Here is a 21,878-nt window from a genome sequence, read left to right as displayed (position 1 = left end):
ACAACAACAAAAAATCACACTTTCCTTATGTCATAACAAATAAGAGTTTAGGAAAGATTTACCATAAACTAAATGCAAACATCTGTGTATTCACAATATTAATACTATACAAAGCATGGATATTAGGAATAAAGATGGATTGTCAAAAAAGTTTTCATTTCAAAAAGCATTAAGGCCTAACTAAGGCTGAAAGGTTTTGGTTCAATTCCCATGAGTCAGAGGTTCAACCTCTATGTGTTTCTGAAAAGTCAATCATCTTTTTGCAGAAAAAGTTGGCTGGGTCATCTCTGAGTCTGAATCTGCCAACTTCTAGCCTTTCTACCGTTCAAACAATGGCACTAATATAGGTATAAACAAGTGACTTGTAGAGAGATGTATTTTCTTTCCACTCTGTGAACATGACAATTAACAACCCTTTTTGTCTATCTAGCATTCAGCATTTACTATTTCTTAGAATAAGCTTTTAAGTTTTTCTTTTTGTATGTGTGTGTATGTGTGTAGTAAAGAGCATGGACTCTGGTACCAAGATCACTGGGTTTAAATCTCTGGAACATCGTTGCCGTGTGACTTTGGGTAAGCTACATAAGCCCTGTGGCTCGGTTTACTCCTCAGTAAAATGAGTACGTCATAAAATTGATATGAGGATTGGCTAAGTTAGTATGTGAAGGGTAAGGGTTAACTTTTCCAAGATGTCTTCTCTATAACTTGTCCTCATAGAAGGCTTTAAAGAAGTCAATCCTGGTAGAGTTGTGAGCTAATAAATAAATTGGGTTACCAGTCAGCTAGGTTGTAGAAGCTATAGCCTGCTAACCATGAATCATAAGCTGGTGGATCATACCAGTGGCCCTCCACTTCATGACCTGCCACCATAGGACTTAAACCCTAGCTAGCTGGTCATACTAAAGCAGGTTTGATACTTTCCCAATCCCAGACACTGGGTAGGCAGAATAGTACTATAACTAAGGTTCTGAGACATTGCACTGCTATTGGATCCCAATCTCTTATCACACAAGAGAGTGGTGCTTCCCTCACTATGCAACTTAAAAGTCCCAGCACAAAGACTGGAGTCTAACATTCAGCCCAGAAGATCCATTTGCAGTGCTACATAATGCAGTGGACACTGCCTCTGTCTGAGTCCAAGGACTTCTCCCAACAACTGCTGTTCCAGAAAGTCTAAAGTCTAACGTGTATGCTGTCAAGTCATTCATCTTTGAATATATGTAAAGACCCAATAACATTCATGTTTTGGGTCACCTAATGCACAGTGCTTTATTAAATGCTTGCTGTTATAACTCTACCCACTTCTTAACTTCCACTTTTAGAGGACCCTTTAAATCGTATCTCCATTATCCCTTTACATTTAATATATTGTATTTATTGAGGCTTTATAACTTTCCAGAATCTGTGCTAAATACTTTCAACAATTATCTTGTTAAAACTGCATAGTACACCTATGCACGGGCAGGTATTATCATCCTCATGTTATAAAGCCGCACAGGCACAAAAGTTTAATCAAAGATTACACAGCCAGTAAGGGGCTAGCACTCAGACTCAGGCCTGTTGAAACTCCCAGGTCCACATACACAACCTCCAAAGCACACTGGACATCAGTGTTACTCTAGGTACTATTACCTTGTCACAGACATCACAAGACCCTTACCCAGAGAGGAGTAATTCTACATGTCCCAAAGTTAACTCCAGGGGGAAGGGGTGCGGGGGAGGAACATGTATTCTGGAGAAAGTCAGTTAAGTACCAACAATCTTAATTGCCAGTATACACATTCCCTTAACAGTGATGTTTCTGGGTCCTGGATAGGGTAGAAAGTACTTAAGAAGTGTCCTCAAATTTCAGTCTTCAGATTTGATGTCGAAGTAATATCAAGTGCTTCTCACCCACTGCATTAAACGTGTGCTGAGCCGTTGGTGGTAGAAGACATTATTGTGGTAAGTCTTCCTTTGTGCATCCCTCTCTCACTGTTAAAACTCATGTTGAAAACCAACTATTGTTCTGATGCAACATTACAAGGACCATGGAATGGAAAATGACAAGCTCTAATGCTAACGAACCTTGAGCACCTAACACAAATAATTTAAAGCTCCTGTTTTATTTTTTATTTTATTTTATTTTTTGAGACAGGGTTTTACTCTGTCACCCAAGCTGGAATGCAGTGGTGTCATCTTGGCTCACTGCAACCTCCACCTCTTGGGTTCAAGCGATTCTCCTGCCTCAGCCTCCCAAGTAGCTGGGATTACAGGTGCCCACCACCATGCCTGGCTAATTTTTGTATTTTTAGTAAAATGGGGCTTTCACTATGTTGGCCAGGCTGGTCTCGAATCTCTGACCTCAGGTGATCCACCTGCCTCAACCTCCCAAAGTGCTGGGATTACAGGCAGGAGCCACCACACCCAGCCCCGTTTTATTATACATCCAAAGTTGTGTAGTATCAACACAAAGTGTAAAGCTGCAAAATACTACCCTGCTCCTTTTTCTGTTGAGCTTTCATGACAGATTACACTATAACTAAAAGACAATGTGTAGTAGATGGGAAATGACTGGCATTAACTCATAAATCATGTTTGGCAGGCATGTTCTGTCCTATTAGCGGAAATCACTAATGATATGTGAAAAAGATACAAACAGTAATATGATCCCTTTATATGTATTAGTAATGCATAAAACATTTGCAAGCTGAGAATTGGCAAGTTAAAATGAACAAATCCTATCTGTCTTAATTAAAAATAAAACAAAGTCACAAAGAACAGAGTATCTTAGCCATTGATGGATTAATATAATTTCATTCATTTGACCAATATTTATTGATAGCTACAAGCCAGACACTAAATTGTACACTGAGACCATGTCGATGACTAGACAGGTTTCTTCCCTCAAGAAGTTTATAGCCTAATGGGAAAACGAAATAAATTTTAGATGTGTGTTTCTCGAATTTCAATGTCCATGGGAATTCCTGAGAATCCTGTTAGAAATGCAGATTTTAATTCTTTTAGATTTGGGGTAAAGCTAAGAATAAACATTTCTAAGAAGCTTCCAGTTGATACTGATATAACTGTTGCCGGGATCACACTCTGAGCCAGAACAAGGTTCTATCATTTGAATCCACTTTAATCTAAAAGCCCTCTCTCATTTTGAGTAGATATTTACTGAGGAGTGTGTCTTCATCTAGCAAATGAAAAACAATTGCAACCTTACTGAACCAAAGCTATTGCCTTTATCTTTATTACATCTATTGGTATGGCAAACATAAATGACTAACATTAAACAATTCATTAATTCAACTTTTTTCCTTCAAATTCTTGCTAAGTTTACAACATAATTTAATTTAAATGCATAAAGTTTTCATTTTTCCTAATAAAGACACTGCCTAAATGTAGTCTGCCTTCAGAATCGGTTGGTTCCACAGCTAAGGATTTGAGCAAGGGTCAAAAACATTTGAAAAACAAAAACAAATAATAAAAATACAAATTTATAAAAATACAATGTAATTATATAGCATTTATATTGTATTAGAGATTGTATGTAATCTGAAGATGATTTTACGTATACAGGAGGATGTATATAGGTTATATGTAAATACTATTTCATTTTATGTAAGGGATTAGAGCACCCATAAATTGTGGCATTTGTAGAGCAGAAAGGTAGGTTCTGGAACCCCCCTCTAAATTGAGGGACAACTGTATATAGAAGTACAATTGCAGCCTGTTTCCATATTAAAATGATGTGATGATAAAATGACAATCACTTAAATGACATGATTGATCGACATTGTGCTGCAAATGTTACAATTGCTCTCAAAATGTCTAGATAAGAAATATTAAAAAGGTTCTCAACAACCTCCATTTTCCACTTCATTTTTACAAAATGATAGAAAATAAAGAAAATTAAAATCAGCTATAATATGTATGAATAGCTTACCAAAGAGTCCTTTCACATGTAATCCCAAGAAAATCACGCAAGAGTCTTTCAAGTAATATTCAAACATCATCCCAATATTTGTTCAACCTGAAAACTGCCATCAAACCCTATGTAATAAGCAAACTATTTTTCATTAAGGTATATTCCTCTTGTATGAGAAGTATACTTGCAATATTTATATATAAAATTTCCCTCTCATACAACTTTCCCATTATGACTTATTAGTAGCCTGTTGAATATACATTGTTTAGCTTAGAGGTTCAAAATATTTTAAAAATACTAAGGATAAATTACATTTTGAACAAAAACTCAATCATGTGACTTGTTTCAGAACTATGTATATACCATAGAATATTTTGTAAACAGTACATTTCTAGACAATATAAAAAATAGATTCAAATATCAACAGAATCTTATTGCAAATTCTACAGAATACATTTTAAAAATATTACTTATGGATTATCTTCTTCACTCCACTAAGAAGGTCCCCTCTGCAGTGCTCATTTCTCCATCACTGTCTTTCTTTCCTGACAGAAGGCTGCTCACCACCAATTTCATCACTGTTGCTAACTCCAGCTCATCTAATCTCTGCAACATCTGCTACCAACACCTTCTCTTCCCTCCTTTTGTGAACATAGTTTTTTCTTCTGGTTAGAAAATCAGTTCGACCTTCTTGGGTATGCTTTGTGTTTTAAACTCTTCTCAACCGGTCCCGTGATTGATGGATGGCCAGAGGCTACCTCTTTATCTCCAGCAACATATTTGGCTGTTGGCCAGGTAGAGAGGTACTCCAGAAGCTTGCTGGTTCATCATGCTCTCATCTTTAACCACAACTATTTATCTGGCTCCTTCCATCTCCACAGCACTATGTGAGGGATCAGTGATAAGAGATGGTGAAAGAGATGTGCAAATGGATAAATAATAAGCAGGATATGCAGAATGACACAACTATTGATGAGTAATTTAGAAGATCTAATAACTAAAAAAAATGATTGGGGACAACTTCATGGAAAGAGTAATCAACTAAGCCTTAAAACATAAAATTGACAAATAGAGAAGGCATGCAATCCAGTAGAATAGAGTGCAAGAGTTAGAAGACTAATCGCTTCAAAACATGTTGAGCCACAACAGCAATAGCATTGTGACAAAAAAGTTCAGTGTAGAGAGCAGAAGATCTTAAACGACGGATCAAGCTGTACAGACTTTTTTTTAACCTTCATATGCTGAATAGTCATTTAAGGTATATAATGCCAACGTGAGAGAGAAAGATAAAGATGTTTTTTTTAACACAAGTTGTAGGCCTTGGAAAGAAGGTCTCTGGTAACAAGATAAGGAATAATTTACTGTGGTTATAAGCTCAAAGTGGTATATTTGATTCAGTTGTCCCAGAACCACCAAAACCTTGGAACCATTGTTTAGCTAAAGCTACCAGAACAACAAAATAATCTATTTTGTGGCATTATAAAGTAAAATTATACTACACGCAAACACTTGACATAAAATACATTTCCAAACTCAATTATTAGGGATAACATAAGCATAAAAAGATGCTTTGCAGACATGTATCCTATAACTGGAGAAAAAAAATTTAATGAAATGAAGTGAAATCACTGAGTTCTGAAACTACATCTCAATTTAAATAGCGTAAGCAATTTAGTATATAACATTCTTCAAAATCAATTGCTGACGGTTAACTATAATCTACATACAAAAACAACTTTGGCAACTTTTTATATCGATTTTCCTCTGAACATATTTACTTTCTGTGTAAAATCAAAAAAAAAATTCCTGAATTAAAGGCTAAGACTTGACTTTATGAATACATGCCCAAAAATTGATGGTGGTTGGTTTCTGTTTTTATTTCATAAGCTTAGTATAATGGCTGTCCAGAACTTGTAAACAATGACCTCATTTCGAAGCAGACAAGATGCAAAAGACCGTTTTTACAGATTAACCATCTGGTTCCTTTAGGAAGAGTAATATTTCAACAGGTTCCTGTATTTCAAGAATATAAACAATTAAAAAGATGAAGATATGTGAAATATACAAAGAAAAAAATAGAGAAAATAGCATTTAAAGCAAATCATCCTAGCTCCCTCAATTAATATTTTAAAACCATGACAATCAGTCATTAATATAAACTGTTAATTTTATTTAATACAACATGAATGTAATTCATACCACCTTCTGCAACTAGGTGGTCTATCATTTTGGAGTTTCTTTCCACCTCTGGAGAATTGTTCAGGAAATCTGGCTAACATACCAAATAAACCAAATGAATTTAATAAGATGGTTTTTGGCTAGTTTCTGTATTCTTGTATATACATGCATGCACCACATAAATGTGGCACCATTCAGAGTGAGAGGCGCAAGAGAAAAAAAGTAGCTTTCCAGTGTTATTTCATTGTTATTGACTATACAGTATTCAGGTGCAAACAAATGAAAAACCTGTATATTCAGACTAAATATAATATGTATCAGAATAAGCATAAAATAACTGTTTTGGATAGGTCTTAGGATACTGCTGTGGCTTAATTTGCTCTGTTTATCTTCTCTCTGCTTTTCTTTATTGCATGTGCTATTTTTGATGTTTTGTTTGACTAATATGTCATACAGTGAATTTACTGAGGTCTATAATAAAAGGCATAGATCCATACACTGGACACAACCTTGAGGGCATAAGAAAAAAAAAAAAAAAACTAGGTACCATAGAACAGCCTCAACAAAATCAAAGCATGCTTTACACATGATTTTCAGTTACACCCTGCTTGTCATTTGTGATTACTCAAAACAATAATTAAATTATGTGCTCCAGGAAACAGGAAGGAGTGGATAACCAAAATACATGAAAAGCCCCTACAGTCCCTGTTTGTTAAGAGTATAGATCAGCATTCTTTAGGAGTTCCATTCTTTTATTACAGGAGTGAATATCGGGTTGAACCCACTTATATGCATTTAAGGTAACATGATGTATGAAAACAAATACTGCAGAGGTTTCCTCTGTAGAACTGTACTTTTAAGAGGGAGCAGCCAAAATAATCTTCTTGTAAAGATAAAGTGGATCATGTCATTTTCAAATAAAGTCTTCTCTCACTTCATTTTCCCCTGAAAACAATATATAAATGATAATAGTAGCAATGGTAACAGTAGAAGTGGTGAACTCAACATAAAAAGCCTACAAGGCTGTCTCTGGGTCTGTCCCCAGCTCTTTTCTCGTCTCCTGCTACTCCCACTTCCACTCCATTTCCATCTCCAACCACAGATGCTTTCTTTCTGTGCCCCAATGAAGCTCTTTATGTGCCTTTCACATACTGTTACTTCTGGTTTGTTCTTTAAATCGATAATTATTATCCTTAAAGGCTTAAGTTAAATACCACGTCTGCCAAGAGATTTCACTTACTGCCTTCCACTCCCAATCTAAGTCACTTTCTCTGGCTCTCTTATATAAGCACAGTTAGGTTTTCCTTAGAATATTCATCACAAGTTGACATTTTAATTTGCATTCGTTTACTTTTTTATCCCCAACTGGACAATATGCTCCTTGGAAATAGGAAATCATACTTGTTCAGTTCAACTCCCCATATCTAGTGAGTATATCATGATAGGCATTTATTATTTGGTAAATAAACTAGAGAATTTAGGAATAAAAGACTAATCACATCTTCCTACTTATAAATTTCTTACTACCTTCAGTTCAGTATGTAGTATAAACTATTTTGGATATTTACTGAAAATTGGGAAGAAGTGAGAGAGGTCCCTTTACAACTGTCTACCACCTTGATCTATCTCTGGAGAGCTCTATCTCCAAAGCTGGTAAGGTCTGTGAAATACTTCAAACTGCTGAGGAAAATGGAAGAGGAAAATAGCAAGACTGACAGCAAAGCCTTGTTCTTTAAGAATCAGTGAAAAGTGCCTGTGAATGGGGGAAGAAGGAGAGGTGCCTCTCCCCAAGTTAGCTCTTTACTTAACTTTTTAACAACCTCTTCCAGGTATTTGGTGTTCATCATTAAAGTTAGATGTTTGGTTCACCTGTAAGGTATGTTGCAAAATTCTAGTACAGATAATTACAATAAACATATCCAATCTTTTCCCTTAATTTCAAAGGAAAACATTTTTTCTTTTCATGTTAACAAAACAATCCTCCCATTATGTGTTGAGAAGCTCCACACCCATACTGATCTGCCCTACAGATGCCAGGATTTCAATAGTGGTGACATCATCCTCTTTACACATTCCTTTCAAAGTAGGATGAAAGTTTTGAGAGGTGAAAATGTTAGAATACATTGCATTTTGTGTTTGTAAGTTATTAAGCTGAAAAATGTCATGACATAAATTTACTTTCATAAAGGAAGAGAAAAAGTATATAAAACTAGATAAATCCTTTCCCAAGGGGATGTCTTTTAGACATTAGGTATTAGCCCTTTGTCAAACTTAAAAATCTCAGTCTTTTATCTCACCTTTCCTTAGAAGGATATTAATTAGTAAAGACCATTTTGAATCAACTAGCATCTATATTCACTAGTTACATGATCTTAGGCAAATCAAACTGCAAGTTTCCGTATTTCTATTTGTAAAATAAAAGGGGGAAATCATAGGATTATTTTAAAGAGAAAAGAACTGCATAGGACTGATACAGACAGGAAGCAGGGAAATACTGAGTAGAAGAGGGCAGTCCCCGGTGAGGGCCACACCCTTAAGCCTGGGTACTGTGGCCCAAAGTGAGAACATGCATTCCTGTTTTCCCACTCAAATGCTGCTTTTTAGACTGCCCTGCCTCCCATCCTGTACCCATAAAAAACCCCAGGCTCCACTAGCAGAGTGGTGTCAGAGGGGCAGCAGAGTGGAACAGAAGAGGCTAGAAGAGAAGCAGTAGCTGTCAAAAAGAAGCAGTTTGACTTCAGAGGGACAGCTTGAAGGTGAGATTTCAGAAGGAAATCTTGACGGTAGGACCTCAGAGAAGAGTTCAGCAGAGGACAGCCAAACTCCAGGGGAAGACCACCTTTCCACTTCATCCCCTTTCCAGCACCCCATCCCACTGAAAGCCACTTCCACTCCTCAATGAAATCCTCCACATTCACCACCCTTCAATTAACTGATGCGGCCTGATTCCTCCCAGACGCTGAACAAGAACTCTGGTACCAAGAGGGCTGGTGCAAAAGGCTGTCATCCTGACCCTCCACTGAGCTATTAAACACTTAAGCTGTTTGTAGAGAGCTAAGGTAAAAGAGCACAATGTAACACATGTCTTCTGGGGCTTCAGGGGTCATGGATACCCCACTAGATGCTGTCATGGAGCCACATGAAGTTCTACTCCTGTCAGCGTACCCAGAAGCACTTGTCCTGGCCCCTGTACCTGCTCACCTTCATGCTCCCCTCATCCCATGAGAGGTTAAGAGGTTAATGAGCCAACCCCTTAGCCAGTCCTACGAAGGGGTGAGGTAAACTACCCATTTCAGTACTACTCCTGACACTCCATAATCAGTGTTGTGACTGTTTCTTTTTCTTTTTAAAAAAATTTTAATTTAGTTTAATTTAATTTTTTGAGACGGAGTCTCTCTCTGTCGCCCAGGCCGGAGTGCAGTGGTGTGACCTCAGCTCACTGCAAGCTCTGCCTCCTGGGTTCACGCCATTCTCCTGCCTCAGCCTCCCGAGTAGCTGAGATTACAGGCGCCCACCACCACGCCCGGCTAATATTTTGTAGTTTTAATAGAGACGGGGTTTCACCGTGTTAAGCCAGGATGGTCTCGATCTCCTGCCCTCGTGATCTGCCCGCCTCAGCCTCCCAAAGTGCTGGGATCACAGGCGTGAGCCACCGCACCCCAGCCTGTTGTGGCTGTTTCTAAGAGAAAGCATTCTCTTAAGTTTGTGTGGTATAACAGGTTTTTAAACAAATTCTTTTTAACCAAATTAGAAGCCAGAGAAGGCTTAGCAGGAATATCTCCTTTCAAGGTGAACCAAGATTCTCTGAGTAAAATAACAGGACATCCAAAGTTCAGTTTTAGAAGTTCTACATTAGCTACTCATTAAAAATACATAAAAAGTCTAATTTATCTCCAAAAAGGAAGATATTACAATTGGTGATTTTCTTACTTTTGAATATATGAATACTTCTTAGTTTTATTATATGAAGGAAATCCCTAACTTCAAGTCAAACCTAATTTTTTAAAAATTCCAAATTTGCTATGTCTATCTATATTTATAGATGAATTCGATACTTGAAATTAAAAGAGAAATGTAAGTGCTCTTTAAAAATTATAAATGGCCAGAAGAGCACACAAAGAATAAAGGGGAAAAAGATTCTGGAACCCTAGAAATATCATTTTAGTCTTTGAATCTCTGCAGACCCTTCATAAAAACAGAAAAGGCAAGGAGGATATCAAAACCAAAAACCTACAGACATTATCTACTATAAAACCAATATTTGGGAGGCTGAGGCACGAGAATCATTTGAACCTGGGAGGCGTAGGTTGTGGTGAGCTAAGATCATGCTACTGTACTCCAGCCTGGGCAACAGAGTGAAACAGTGTCTAAAAAAAATAATATTAGTGGGTAGGGATAAATTGGTAGCACATATAAAGACACACACAGTTTAAGAAACTGTAGGAAAAAATGGGAGTAAACCAAGAAAGACAGAAAACAACAAAATCATCATCAGATTCTTTCTGGATACCGTAGCAGGCCATTCCATTCTGGGAATAGCAACAAAAACTAGCTGAAAAATGTCATGAGATAAATTTACCTTTATAAGAGAAGAGAAAAAGTATATAAAACTAGATAAATCCTTTCCCAAGGGAGGATTTTTCCCTTTCCCAAGGGATAAATCCTTTGTAGATAGATAAAATCCCTTTCCCAAGGGATAAATCCTTTGTAGGCTTTAATTCAAATTTGAAAACAAGCCACATGAAGGTTCTCTGCTAGGGATATCTGGGGGTATGGGTCCAAAGCACATTCAAAACCAATAAACAGAAGCACCCTAGTATGTTAAAGCACCAACCTGAGAAGTCTAGATGGACCAAAAGAGGTGCACTAGGAACAAAGGAAAGACAAAGTACAAGCAAAGCATGGCCACAGAGGTGTTATTTTGACTCATCCCTTCCTCCTAAAACTAGAAAAAGCTCTTTTACTTAAAAAGCAACAATAGGGCTAGGTGCAGCAGCCATGCCTGTATTTCTGCCCTTTGGGAGGCCAACATGAGAGGATCACTTGAGGCCAGGAGTTTGAGACCAGCCTGGGCAAGATATGGAGACTCCTCTCTCTACAAAAAGGAAAAAAAAAAAAATTAGCTGGGCATTGCAGTGTGTGCCTGTGGTCCCAGCTACTCTGGAAGATGAGGTGGGAGGATCGCTTGAGCCCAGGAGGCCAAGGCCAAGGCTACAGTGAGCCATGATAGTAGCAGTGCACTGCACCCTGGGTGACAGAGCAAGACCCTGTCTCAAAAATATATATATTATTTGATATATTAATGACAGAAAGAAAGAAAAAGAAAAGATTAAAAAGCAAAATAATATCCCTACAGGAAACACATGCACATCAGAAACAGCCAGTCATAAAGTAAATAAATACTGTAACCCAATATTTAATAAGCTAAAAGAAATTAAGAAAATGACAGAACTATAAAAGTCAGACTTGGAATAACTTAGAAACAAGGTGATGAGAAGAGAAAAAATTTTAAAAATATTTCAGAAATGAAGACTAAATTAGAAAAAAACACAAAAGGTAATGACTGAACAGAAATAAAAGATGGAAAGTAAGAAAATTAAGAAGAAATTAAGAGATTAGAAAAACTCAAGAGAAGGTAATAGCTGTAGATGGCCAAAGAACATGTAAGCTTCATGCAACAGGAATCTCTGAAGAAAAGTGAAGTAACCAAACAGAAAATACTGAAGAAATAATGTCATAAAAAAAATTTGAAACTACACAGAAGAATCTACTATGTACCTAGCAATATCAGCCAAAATGACCATAATTAAGAAACCTGTAGTAAAACAAATGGACTTTAAAGGAAAAGAATTATTTGAGCATCCAGGCAAACAGACTAAATCACTTATAAGACAAAGAAAGTCAGATTTTCATCACACTTGACCAAAATACTTTATGACAAAAGAAAATAGATTGGCATATCGAAGATACTCAACAAAAAATTACTGAATCAAGATTGTTTTTAATCTAGCCAAAACCACCTTGAAGATTTTGAGCAAAAGATAATTTTATTCACATGGAAGAACTTGGGAATACTGTGCCCATGAGCCCTCACTAGAACATCTATTGGAGGATTAGTTCCAGAAAACCGAAATGATTTTTAAGATATCAACATAAGGATTTGTAGTGACTATTACATATATATTTACTTATATGACTAAGAATAATGGTTTGAGGGAGAAAGTATAGTAGGTAATGACATGAATGTAAGAATATATACAGTAAGAAAGTTCACTGTCATCTTTCAGCTATAAACTTTAAGTTAAAGCATACTAATTCAAATTAGACTCTTCAGAAAGGAGGAGGTAGAAGACACTGGTTAATTTGTTAATTTTAACAACTCATGTATCTATATAGCACTAAAGTATGAGAACTAACAGTCTGTACTATCTAATACTGTCACACCACTCTGTCAACTTATCATTGAAAGTTTAATTATAGTTCAAATTCATTGAAAACGTACTGCATGCCAGATGCTTCTCTAAGCACTTTAAATATATTCATTTTATTCAACTCACCCAGCAACTTTAGAACATAGATGTTATTAACATTTTCAATGTACAGATAAGGAAATTAGGAAACAGAGCTGACATCCAAAGTACAAGCAGTCTGATATCAGAGCCTGTTCTCTTTCCAACTGCGCTATCATGATAAAATTACACAGCTAATGGGTGTGGTGGAGGCTGAGGCAGGAGAATCACTTGAACCCAGAAGATGGAGGTTGCAGTGAGCTGAGATCGCACCACTGCACTCCAGCCTGGCGACAGAGTGAGACTCTATCTCAAAAAAAAAAAATTACAAAGCTAAAATGAACTTTTACCCTCTGCTTTTGATAAGAATTATGTACGTTGTTAAAAAGTCATCCCATGTTGAATATAAACTCTGATTAGAAGTTATATATTTTAATGAAAACGGTAATTAATTAAAATATACAAAAATAAGTTTGGCAAACAAAATGCTTGAAAGTTGTCATAAAAATGATTAATCGCAGTGCTTGGTGGTAAAATTATAAAAAGTTCCTATAGACACCCTCACACTTATTGCATCTTCTATTTTCCTAGCCCTAATATTAGATATGAGTTTAACTAGGAAGTTGGTCACTTCATATTCACTCGCTTTTCCAATATCATGATTATTTCACCTTTTGTCATCATGTCTCTTATTTTTCCCGTCCCTCTGCTTAATCTCTCTAATCTTCATAGAGTCTACAAACTTTACTAAGCATCTAGCATGTGCTGGCCACCATGCCTCTTAAGACAAGTCTCAGCCTTATGCTAGGGAGTGCAGGCATCAGGCAGGGCTTCCTAAAGGACATCACACACGGAGACTGGAAGAAAATCCGCAAAAGGAATGAAAAGGGTGACGGAGTATGTTTCAGATCCTAACTGCTGGCAGACCAAAGGATCTCATCGTGGCAAAATAAGAAGAACATTACGATTAAAGGATTTTTATGGTTTTTTTCAAGAAAGATATCTTTATGCTATAAAAGTTTTTGGCAATCAGAATTTATCAAACTCAGTCTTTGAATACTTACATTTAATTCACTTTTTAGCACTTCTTCAAGAAGATGACCTACGTGTTTGTTATCTTCTTTTGAATCCATAACTACACAAATCTCTTGGGAAATTATCTCTGAAATGAAAAAAAAAAAAAAAGAGTTTTAAGTTTCAAACAAAACATGTAACAAGGCCCTAGGATGCTGAAACATAAACTTACCTGATGTTCTTAGCTGTTGACCAAGAATAGGGAGGTTTTGATTTCAGGCCAAGTGGAGTAATCTGTGTACACAATGAGATGGCCCTGATTCAGTTTACTACTCAAGTCCATAAATCTATCCATTAAACACTACGTGGGTGAAGAACCAGTCATTGTGCAACTAACAGAAATAAGATATTTTAGGATGCATTCAGAAGGGAGTAACTAGAGGTGACAACCATTTTAAGTTCAGCAATTCAATCCTTCCATGTTTATAAGGAGTCTCCCAGAACGTAACAGATTTCTACTTCTCAAACAGATTCATTCTTTAGGCCATAGGTTATCTCCTGGGCACAGATTCATTGTGCCATCCAGTGCGCTGGTTAAGTACATCTTTTTCTTTGACATTCCTCTAGATTTTCAATTCAATACAATTAATTTCCTGTTTTGACTATTGGAAGAAGCAACTGAAAGAATTTTCTTCACATCTGAAAGACTTGAGATGGTCTGGTTTAACATTTATAAACTATGTGACACAGTGATAGTCATGTCACCTCTGAAAACCCTGCATGCATTCTTCCAAAAGATATGAAGTCCTCCTCTACAGTAGGCAAATCAGAAGGCCCCCTGATTCAAGGTAACTTGACCTCTTGTTACAATAATACTAAGTTCAACCATGAGCTGAAGTCTGAGTAGAATTTTTCTTAATCCACATCTTTCTGTCTTATAATTAACACCAATTCTTCTAAGTCTCAGGTATCCTATAGAGAAATTGCCTACATAGCTGCCAGTTGAAGAGCCATTACACAGCATTATATCATGGATTAAGAAAACAAAGTCTAATTTTAAGATAGGATTCCTGAATCAAAACTATGTTTAGCTTTTGACCCAACTGCTTCCTACCTGAGCAACTCCAAAATACGATCCATATAAATCACTGATGTAGCAATAGCTAATAATTCTTTCAAGCAAAGCCAGGGAGAACAGGTTATTGAAAATAATATCACCAGTTAATAGCACTACTATTACTACCTCCTACTTAACAAGAATTTTATGTATTCCAGGAGCTATATGCTATATATGAATATGAATCCTCATGATGACCATACAAGATCAGTATCATTCTGAATCTATGTAACAGATTCAGGAAGCTTGAATTCAGAGAAGTAACTTGGCCAAGGCCACAGGGACATGAGTAGCAGAAAAAAGATTCAAATCCAAAAATAAATAAATAAATCTGTATTTCTGAGTTACATGATGCTAATAAAATTCAACATAATTAAAAACACAAATGAATGTTTTAGACAGTAATGCTATAGAACATCATTGTGGAGAGAGAAACTGGAGACAAGATCAGATAACTCTAAAACACAATGAGCTAGGAGCTCACTATTGAAAGGGGAATAGGTTTTGCTTAGGAGTGGGAGAAAGGAGCTTTACAAACAATCAGAAATGATAAGAAAGAAACAAGATTTTAATGTGTATTGAGGTAGGTAGTCACATAAACATAGTGTGACCAACAAGCAAGAGAATTACTTGAAAGCTATATTAGTTTGTTTTCACACTCCTGATAAAGATATCTCAGAGACTAGGCAATTTACAAAAGAAAGAAGTTTATTGGACTTACAGTTCCATGTGGCTGGAGAGGCCTCACAATCATGGCAGAAGGCAAAAGGCACATCTCACATCACAGCAGACAAGAGAAGAGAGCTTGTGCAGGGAAACTCCCCTTTTTAAAACCATCAGATCTCATGAGACTTATTCACTGTCATGAGAACAGCATGGGAAAGACCTGCCCCTAATGATTCAATTACCTCCCACAACACATGAGAATTCAAGATGAGATTTGGGTGGGGACACAGCCAAACCATATCAAAAGCCATAAAATGATTTAGTAGTGAGTTCTAAAGTGGGATAGTTAGTGAGATCAAATCAAAGGGGTCCTTTGCTGTCTTGGACACTAGAGTGTCCTAGGGCTTTCATTTAGAAGTTAACTCATAAAAACAGTGGCTTTTGAAAACAAAGTTAGCCCAAACTTATACATCATGAAATTACATGTTTAGAGAAATCTGGGCTTTGTAATGTCTTAGGCTAAAGCCCCAACAGTTCTATTTCTGAAAGCTCCTCATGAAAACATTAGGAAAACTAAAAAAAAAAAAAAATGTACAAATACAAAGTAGTCTGCAAATGCAACAATTAATGTGATGGTGCCACAAACATTTACATAAATTTGTAAAATAATGTATAACATTTAGATAATTTAATACAAAACAGCATATGTAGGTTTTCCTTGCTTTGTTTCATCATATATCCTTCTTTATAAAATTCTAAGCTCTACCCAGCAAGTGTACAGCAATAAAACTGGTATATTACTACCAACTTACAAAAATGAAATATTTTTTAAAAATGAATTCAAAATCTATTTGCTGGCCAGGCACAGTGGCTCTCTGTAATCCCAGCACTTTGGGAGGCCAAGGTGGCAGATCACTTGAGGTCAGGAGCTCAAGACCAACCTGGGCAACATGGTGAAACCCCATCTCTACTAAAAACATAAAAATTAGCTGGGCATGGATGGTGCACTCCTGTAGTCCCAGCTACTCAGGAGGCTGAGGAAGGAGAATCGCTTGAACTCAGGAGGCGGAGGTTGCAGTGAGCCAAGATCATGCCACTACACTCCAGCCTGAGCAACAGAGCGAGACTCTGTTTCAAGGGGAAAAAATCTATTTGGCATTTATCCTATGCCATGTTTCAGTTACCCTAAATAAAAAACATATTGTTGTTTAGCAATCTTTCATTGTCACATAAATTTTTACCATCATTTCCACAAAAACATCTGTTGAGTTTGGTATGGAAATGACATCTTTAAAATAACAAGCCTTCCAATTAACGTGATTTGTCCCCCATGTCCTGAAATCTTTAATTTGTTTCAATATTGCTTCATAGTTTCCAGTGCAGATCCCTTTCATCTTTTGTTAGATTTATTCTTGTTTGTTGATAATGCTATAAATTGATTTTTAATTTCCTATTTGTTGTTATGTACAAAAATACATTTTGATACAGACCTTGTATAGTCAGTAACCTTGCTAAATTTACTTATAAACTGATGGTTTATAGATATTAAATTCTTGGTATATACAAACATGCTGATAAATGATAAATTTTTATTTCTTTCCAATCTATAATTTTATCTGATAATGAAAATTTTTAAATATTGGCTCTATGCTCATGAAAAAAAATTAGCCTGCAATTCTACTTACTTATAAGGTCCTGTCATATTGTCATTAAACAATTATACTATCCTCACATAATGAGTTAAGTGTTTTTTCTACTCTCTAGAAGTGTGCAAGATTGGTGTCATGTCTTCTTTTGAATGGTTTTGTAGAATTCACTGGTAAAAGTCAACTGCTTCTTTGTGGGAGAGCTTTTAATAAAAATTCAGTATCTTAAATGGATGAATGACTATTCACATTCTCTATTTTCTGTCTCAGGATAGTAAGGTGTATTTCCCTAAGATTGTGTTCATTTCATCTAAATTCTCATTAACAGTAGTATAATGTTGTTCATAACGTCTTAATGTCTGTAGAATTGTATTGATTCTCATTTCTGATACTGCTTACTTGAGCTTTCAATGTTTTTCATGATCACTCTTGCCAAGGTTTTAACAATTTTATTACTGTCATCTGAGGAAATCATGATTGATTCTGTCTTGTATGTTTGTTCTCTAGTTTATGGGTTCTTGTCATTTTCTTCAGTATTTTCTTCCTTCCACTATCTTTGAGTTTTGTTTGCTGCTTCTCTTTTTAAAAACGTTTAAGTTGCTGACTCTCTTCCTTTTTTCTACTACTTATATTTAAGGCTCTGAATTTTCCTCTAATAACAATTTTAGCTGTACCTCAAACATTGTGATATATTCACTCAATTTAAATGACTTCACATTTAGTTTAAAATATTTCATTGCTTTTCACGTCTTTCATTTAGAATCACATTATTAGAAGCATCTAATTTCTATTGTGGTTTCTTATTTCACCTATGGATTATGTAGAATTTTATTGTTTTTATTAGAATGGTATGTAACAAATTACTATAAATTTGGTGGTTTAAACACCATCCCATTAAGTAGTTCACAATGCTACAGGTCAAGAGATGGAGGAGGAGGAGGAGGAGAAGAAAGGGTGATATGGAAAAGGTGAGAGGGGAGTACATGCACAGAAATGATAAAGTAAGTGAGGCAAAATGTAAACAACAAGGTAGGTAAAAGATAGGGAAGCTATTTGTGTTATTCCTGTATCTTTTAGGTTTGAAAGTTATTAAAATAAAAAAGCACCCTCTCCTGAAAACAAAAATTAAGAAAAAATATATGAAGCTATATTAATAGTAGGAGACTTTAAAGTTCACTTCTCTTAAGATAAGTGAGCAAAACATACGGATGTAGATTCTAGGCAAATTAACATCATAAGAAATATGGTGGATTTGTTATTGTATTGGTTTCTATATTGTCAGCTAATCTCAGGTATTTGCATTCCATAGGGTCTGCATCTGATAGGCCAATTTCTTACAGTGTCTATGGACCCAATCAATATGTCCTTTACTACTACTGATAAATTCTCACTCTGTCTACATTCAAAGATTAGACCACATACAAAATCATCATCAATTTCTAATGTGATGGTTATCAACTGGTTGCACATCAGAATCAACATAAATATCTTGTTTTCCTTTCATATTTTCAAATACATATGCCTAGTGCACAAACAAGATACTAGCCTATATTTTTGTCCAAAAGTGATTCTGATGTACAGCCAGATTAAAAACCTCTGCTTAGCTATTGCACTGATTTTTTATGATGTTGGAATTATGAAAGGGTTTATCATATAGAACCTTTATAAATATGGTTTCATATATGATACCACATTTATATTTTTTATATGTATAGACAGGATCTACTGATCTACCATACATATATATATATATAAATGATACTATCTATAGAGATCTACCTATTCACACCTATATTGTATCATATATATATGTTATGAAAGTTTTATATGAAAGTTATTTAATAACTTTCAAACTTAAAAGATACAAGAACACAAATAGCTTCCCCTTTATCTACTTAGATTCACTAATATATCACATATATATCATATGTGATATATATATGACACTACATACATGATACTGTATCTATGGGTATAGATAGGTAGATTTATATATATATAAATGATACTATCTATGTGTGTGTATGTGTATATATATAGATATACTATATATGTGTGCATGTGTTTATAAATAGTAGGAAATATACATATTCTACTATAGCTTATTACCTAAAATGGAATAAGTTTGGGGGTAATTTCTCAGTTTTCTTTAATCTTCTGTGTGGCAATTGGAAGATGGTGAGTTTAGTGAGACAGAGCTGTGTTCGTTGTCCATTGCACAGAGACTTTGACATTTCTGACATAAAACTATTTAAAAAACCCAAACCTACAACAACACTACTCTTATGTGCATGTCTCACTGGGTTTTACAATTAAGAAATCTCCAACCTTTATAAAGTTGATATTAAATAAGGTAACATATTTAATAACTACAGATATAGGAGACTTGATAGACATTCAATAATATTTGCTAAATTGAGGGAAAGACAATTTTTAAAATTTTATACAATTTCAATTCTATATTGGAGCAGATGCTGAAAGTAGCATATTGATACTTTGGCAGCACTTTGCATGTATGAAATGCAAAGAGACCAAAGAACTATTTCTATGCAGAGTCAAATTTTCTTTTCTTTTATTTTTTAAAAGAGTACTAGGAAGCACACATCTGTAAAAGGACAAATCAAGTGCAAGGAGATGGACTTGAAAAGTCTTTTCATTTATTGATGCCTTCAGTGTGTTAGGCATTATCCACTCAAAATTGAGTAAGAAGTGACCTCTGCTATTAGTGAATTTTCCAACTATTACAATGATTTGAAGATTCATCCCTCAGTATAATAAAATACTGCCATTTAAAAAATAGACCTATGTAAGATGAAGGCAGGAGATATCCGTAAAAGACTACACTTTGAGATTTTAATAAGGATTAGATAATGTGTAAAATTATTTCTAGTGCCTGGTACAAGAAAACACCTAATAGATGACAGAGTTATTGCTGTTATGGACACATACATTCAATAAGAACATAAATTGAAATAACTTTGTCCACTAAAAATATGATAAATTTCTGACTTCAAATTAATCTCTTCTTTATAGTCTTAATATTTCAGGGTTTGGTAAACAATCCATATCAACTGCATCCCACTAAGCCTTTGTTTCAAATTTCACTAAACATGCCATAATCATATGTGACAATGGAATATACATTTTGAGTAATACATCTATGTTTGCATCTCTGATTTGCTTTAAAACAGATGCCAACTCATTCTCATTGTTTATATCTTAGTTTGTCCACTAGGATCTAGGCTGAAGCATTTTATGCAATTGCTACTGATAATTTCAAAAGCATGCTGCACTGACAGTCTTAATTGTGAATGGCAATTAAGATTGTCTCAAAAAAAAACCCAGTAATGACTGTACTTGTACCATGTGTTTGGAAGTTCAGAACAGAAAAAATATATAACTATAGGAGCAGGGCTCCAAGGAGTTAACTGAACCTCCTCAATCCCAGAGTTATTCTAGGATCCCCAAACTAAAGGAGAAGACAAAAGGCACACAAAATATTTATAATTCATTTTTTCATGAAGCACAAAATTCTTTCCAAAGATTAATACTGATAATTTTCTCAAAGAAAACAAAGTACATAATAACTACCTTGAGTTTAATGAAATCAAAACAAAAATAGAAACCTTGAGAATTCTTAATCTTCTGTTATATTAATAAAGCACTTCCTAGAAAATTTCAGAGGTTGAAGTAAAAATATTGAGGGGAACCACAAAATCATTTTACATCCCAGAATTATACAAACTTTAACACAAAGATCTAGTCTTTGTTCTCTCCCTGAAAATAGACTGGGAATAAATTATAAAATACTTAGATTTAACATTAAATAATACATGACCTGTCAACTTGACTGATACGAGCCTCTGAGTTTTAGTTTTTACATTATCCTATTTTTTAAGTAGTTTCTAAAAAATTCCTAAAAGGCCAGTGGCAGATGGCAAAATATTGATGACATAACAAGTAAGGTTCCCCCAAAATAATTTCAACATATACTCTGATTTACACTGAATAACTCTTTTTTGGTCTACGGCATTTAAAGGTCACATAGCTTGGTGTGATTTAAGAGAGAGAAAATTCACGCCAGAATATGATAAAATCTTTAGACTTATATTGAAAACCGTAAGCATTAGTTAAGGAGCTCAAATTTTTCAGTTAATACCTCAGCCCATATCTGAGAACCTCTAAATAGTAAAGGTATGTATATAATTGCCAATTAAAATTATGTTGACTAGGCACGGTAGGTCATGACTGTAATTCCAGTACTTTGGGAAGCTGAACTCCTCACCTGAGGTCAGGAGTTCAAGACCAGCCTGGCTAAGGTGAAACCCTGTTTCTACTAAAAATACAAAAAATTAGCTGGGCATGGTGGCCCATGCCTGTAATCCCATCTACTTGGGTGGCTAAGCAAGAGAATCGCTTGAACCCGGGAGGCAGAGATTGCAGTGAGCCAAGATTGCACCACTGCCCTCCAGCTTAGGCAATAAGGGTGAAACTCCATCTCAAAAAAAAAAAAAAAAAAAAAAATATATATATATATACACACACACACACACACACACACACACACCCCAAAAAGAAACAATGTACAACTTAATTTTCCTGGCTCTGATGGTTAATTTGTGTATCAACTTGACTGGACCACAGGGTGCCCAGATATTTGGTCAAATATTAAGTGTTTCTGAGAAGGTGTTTTGGAACGAGATTAATATTTATCTAGGTAGAATGAATAAAGCAGATGGCCCTTCACAGTATAGGTAAGCCTCCTCCAATCAAATGAAAGCCTGAGACATCCAGTCTTCAGATTTTGGACTTACCAGCCTCCATAAGCTGGTGAG

The 21,878-nt window shown here is 35.4% G+C and overlaps 1 protein-coding gene across 3 annotated transcripts in view; it reads right to left on the bottom strand.

The window, feature by feature from the left end:
* The window catches only part of CRPPA (CDP-L-ribitol pyrophosphorylase A), a 330,079-nt gene that overhangs the window by 171,903 nt on the left and 136,298 nt on the right, over positions 1-21,878 (bottom strand). For all 3 annotated transcript variants that reach the window (XM_007981984.3, XM_038004687.2, XM_073009080.1), the window contains one exon: positions 13,665-13,762. In XM_007981984.3, the coding sequence (XP_007980175.1) occupies positions 13,665-13,762 (98 nt within the window). The remainder of the gene's footprint in view (positions 1-13,664; positions 13,763-21,878) is intronic.

This window comes from Chlorocebus sabaeus, chromosome 21 (assembly GCF_047675955.1).
Source record: "Chlorocebus sabaeus isolate Y175 chromosome 21, mChlSab1.0.hap1, whole genome shotgun sequence".
Lineage (NCBI taxonomy): Eukaryota > Metazoa > Chordata > Mammalia > Primates > Cercopithecidae > Chlorocebus > Chlorocebus sabaeus.
This window is presented reverse-complemented; position numbering and strand designations above follow the sequence as displayed.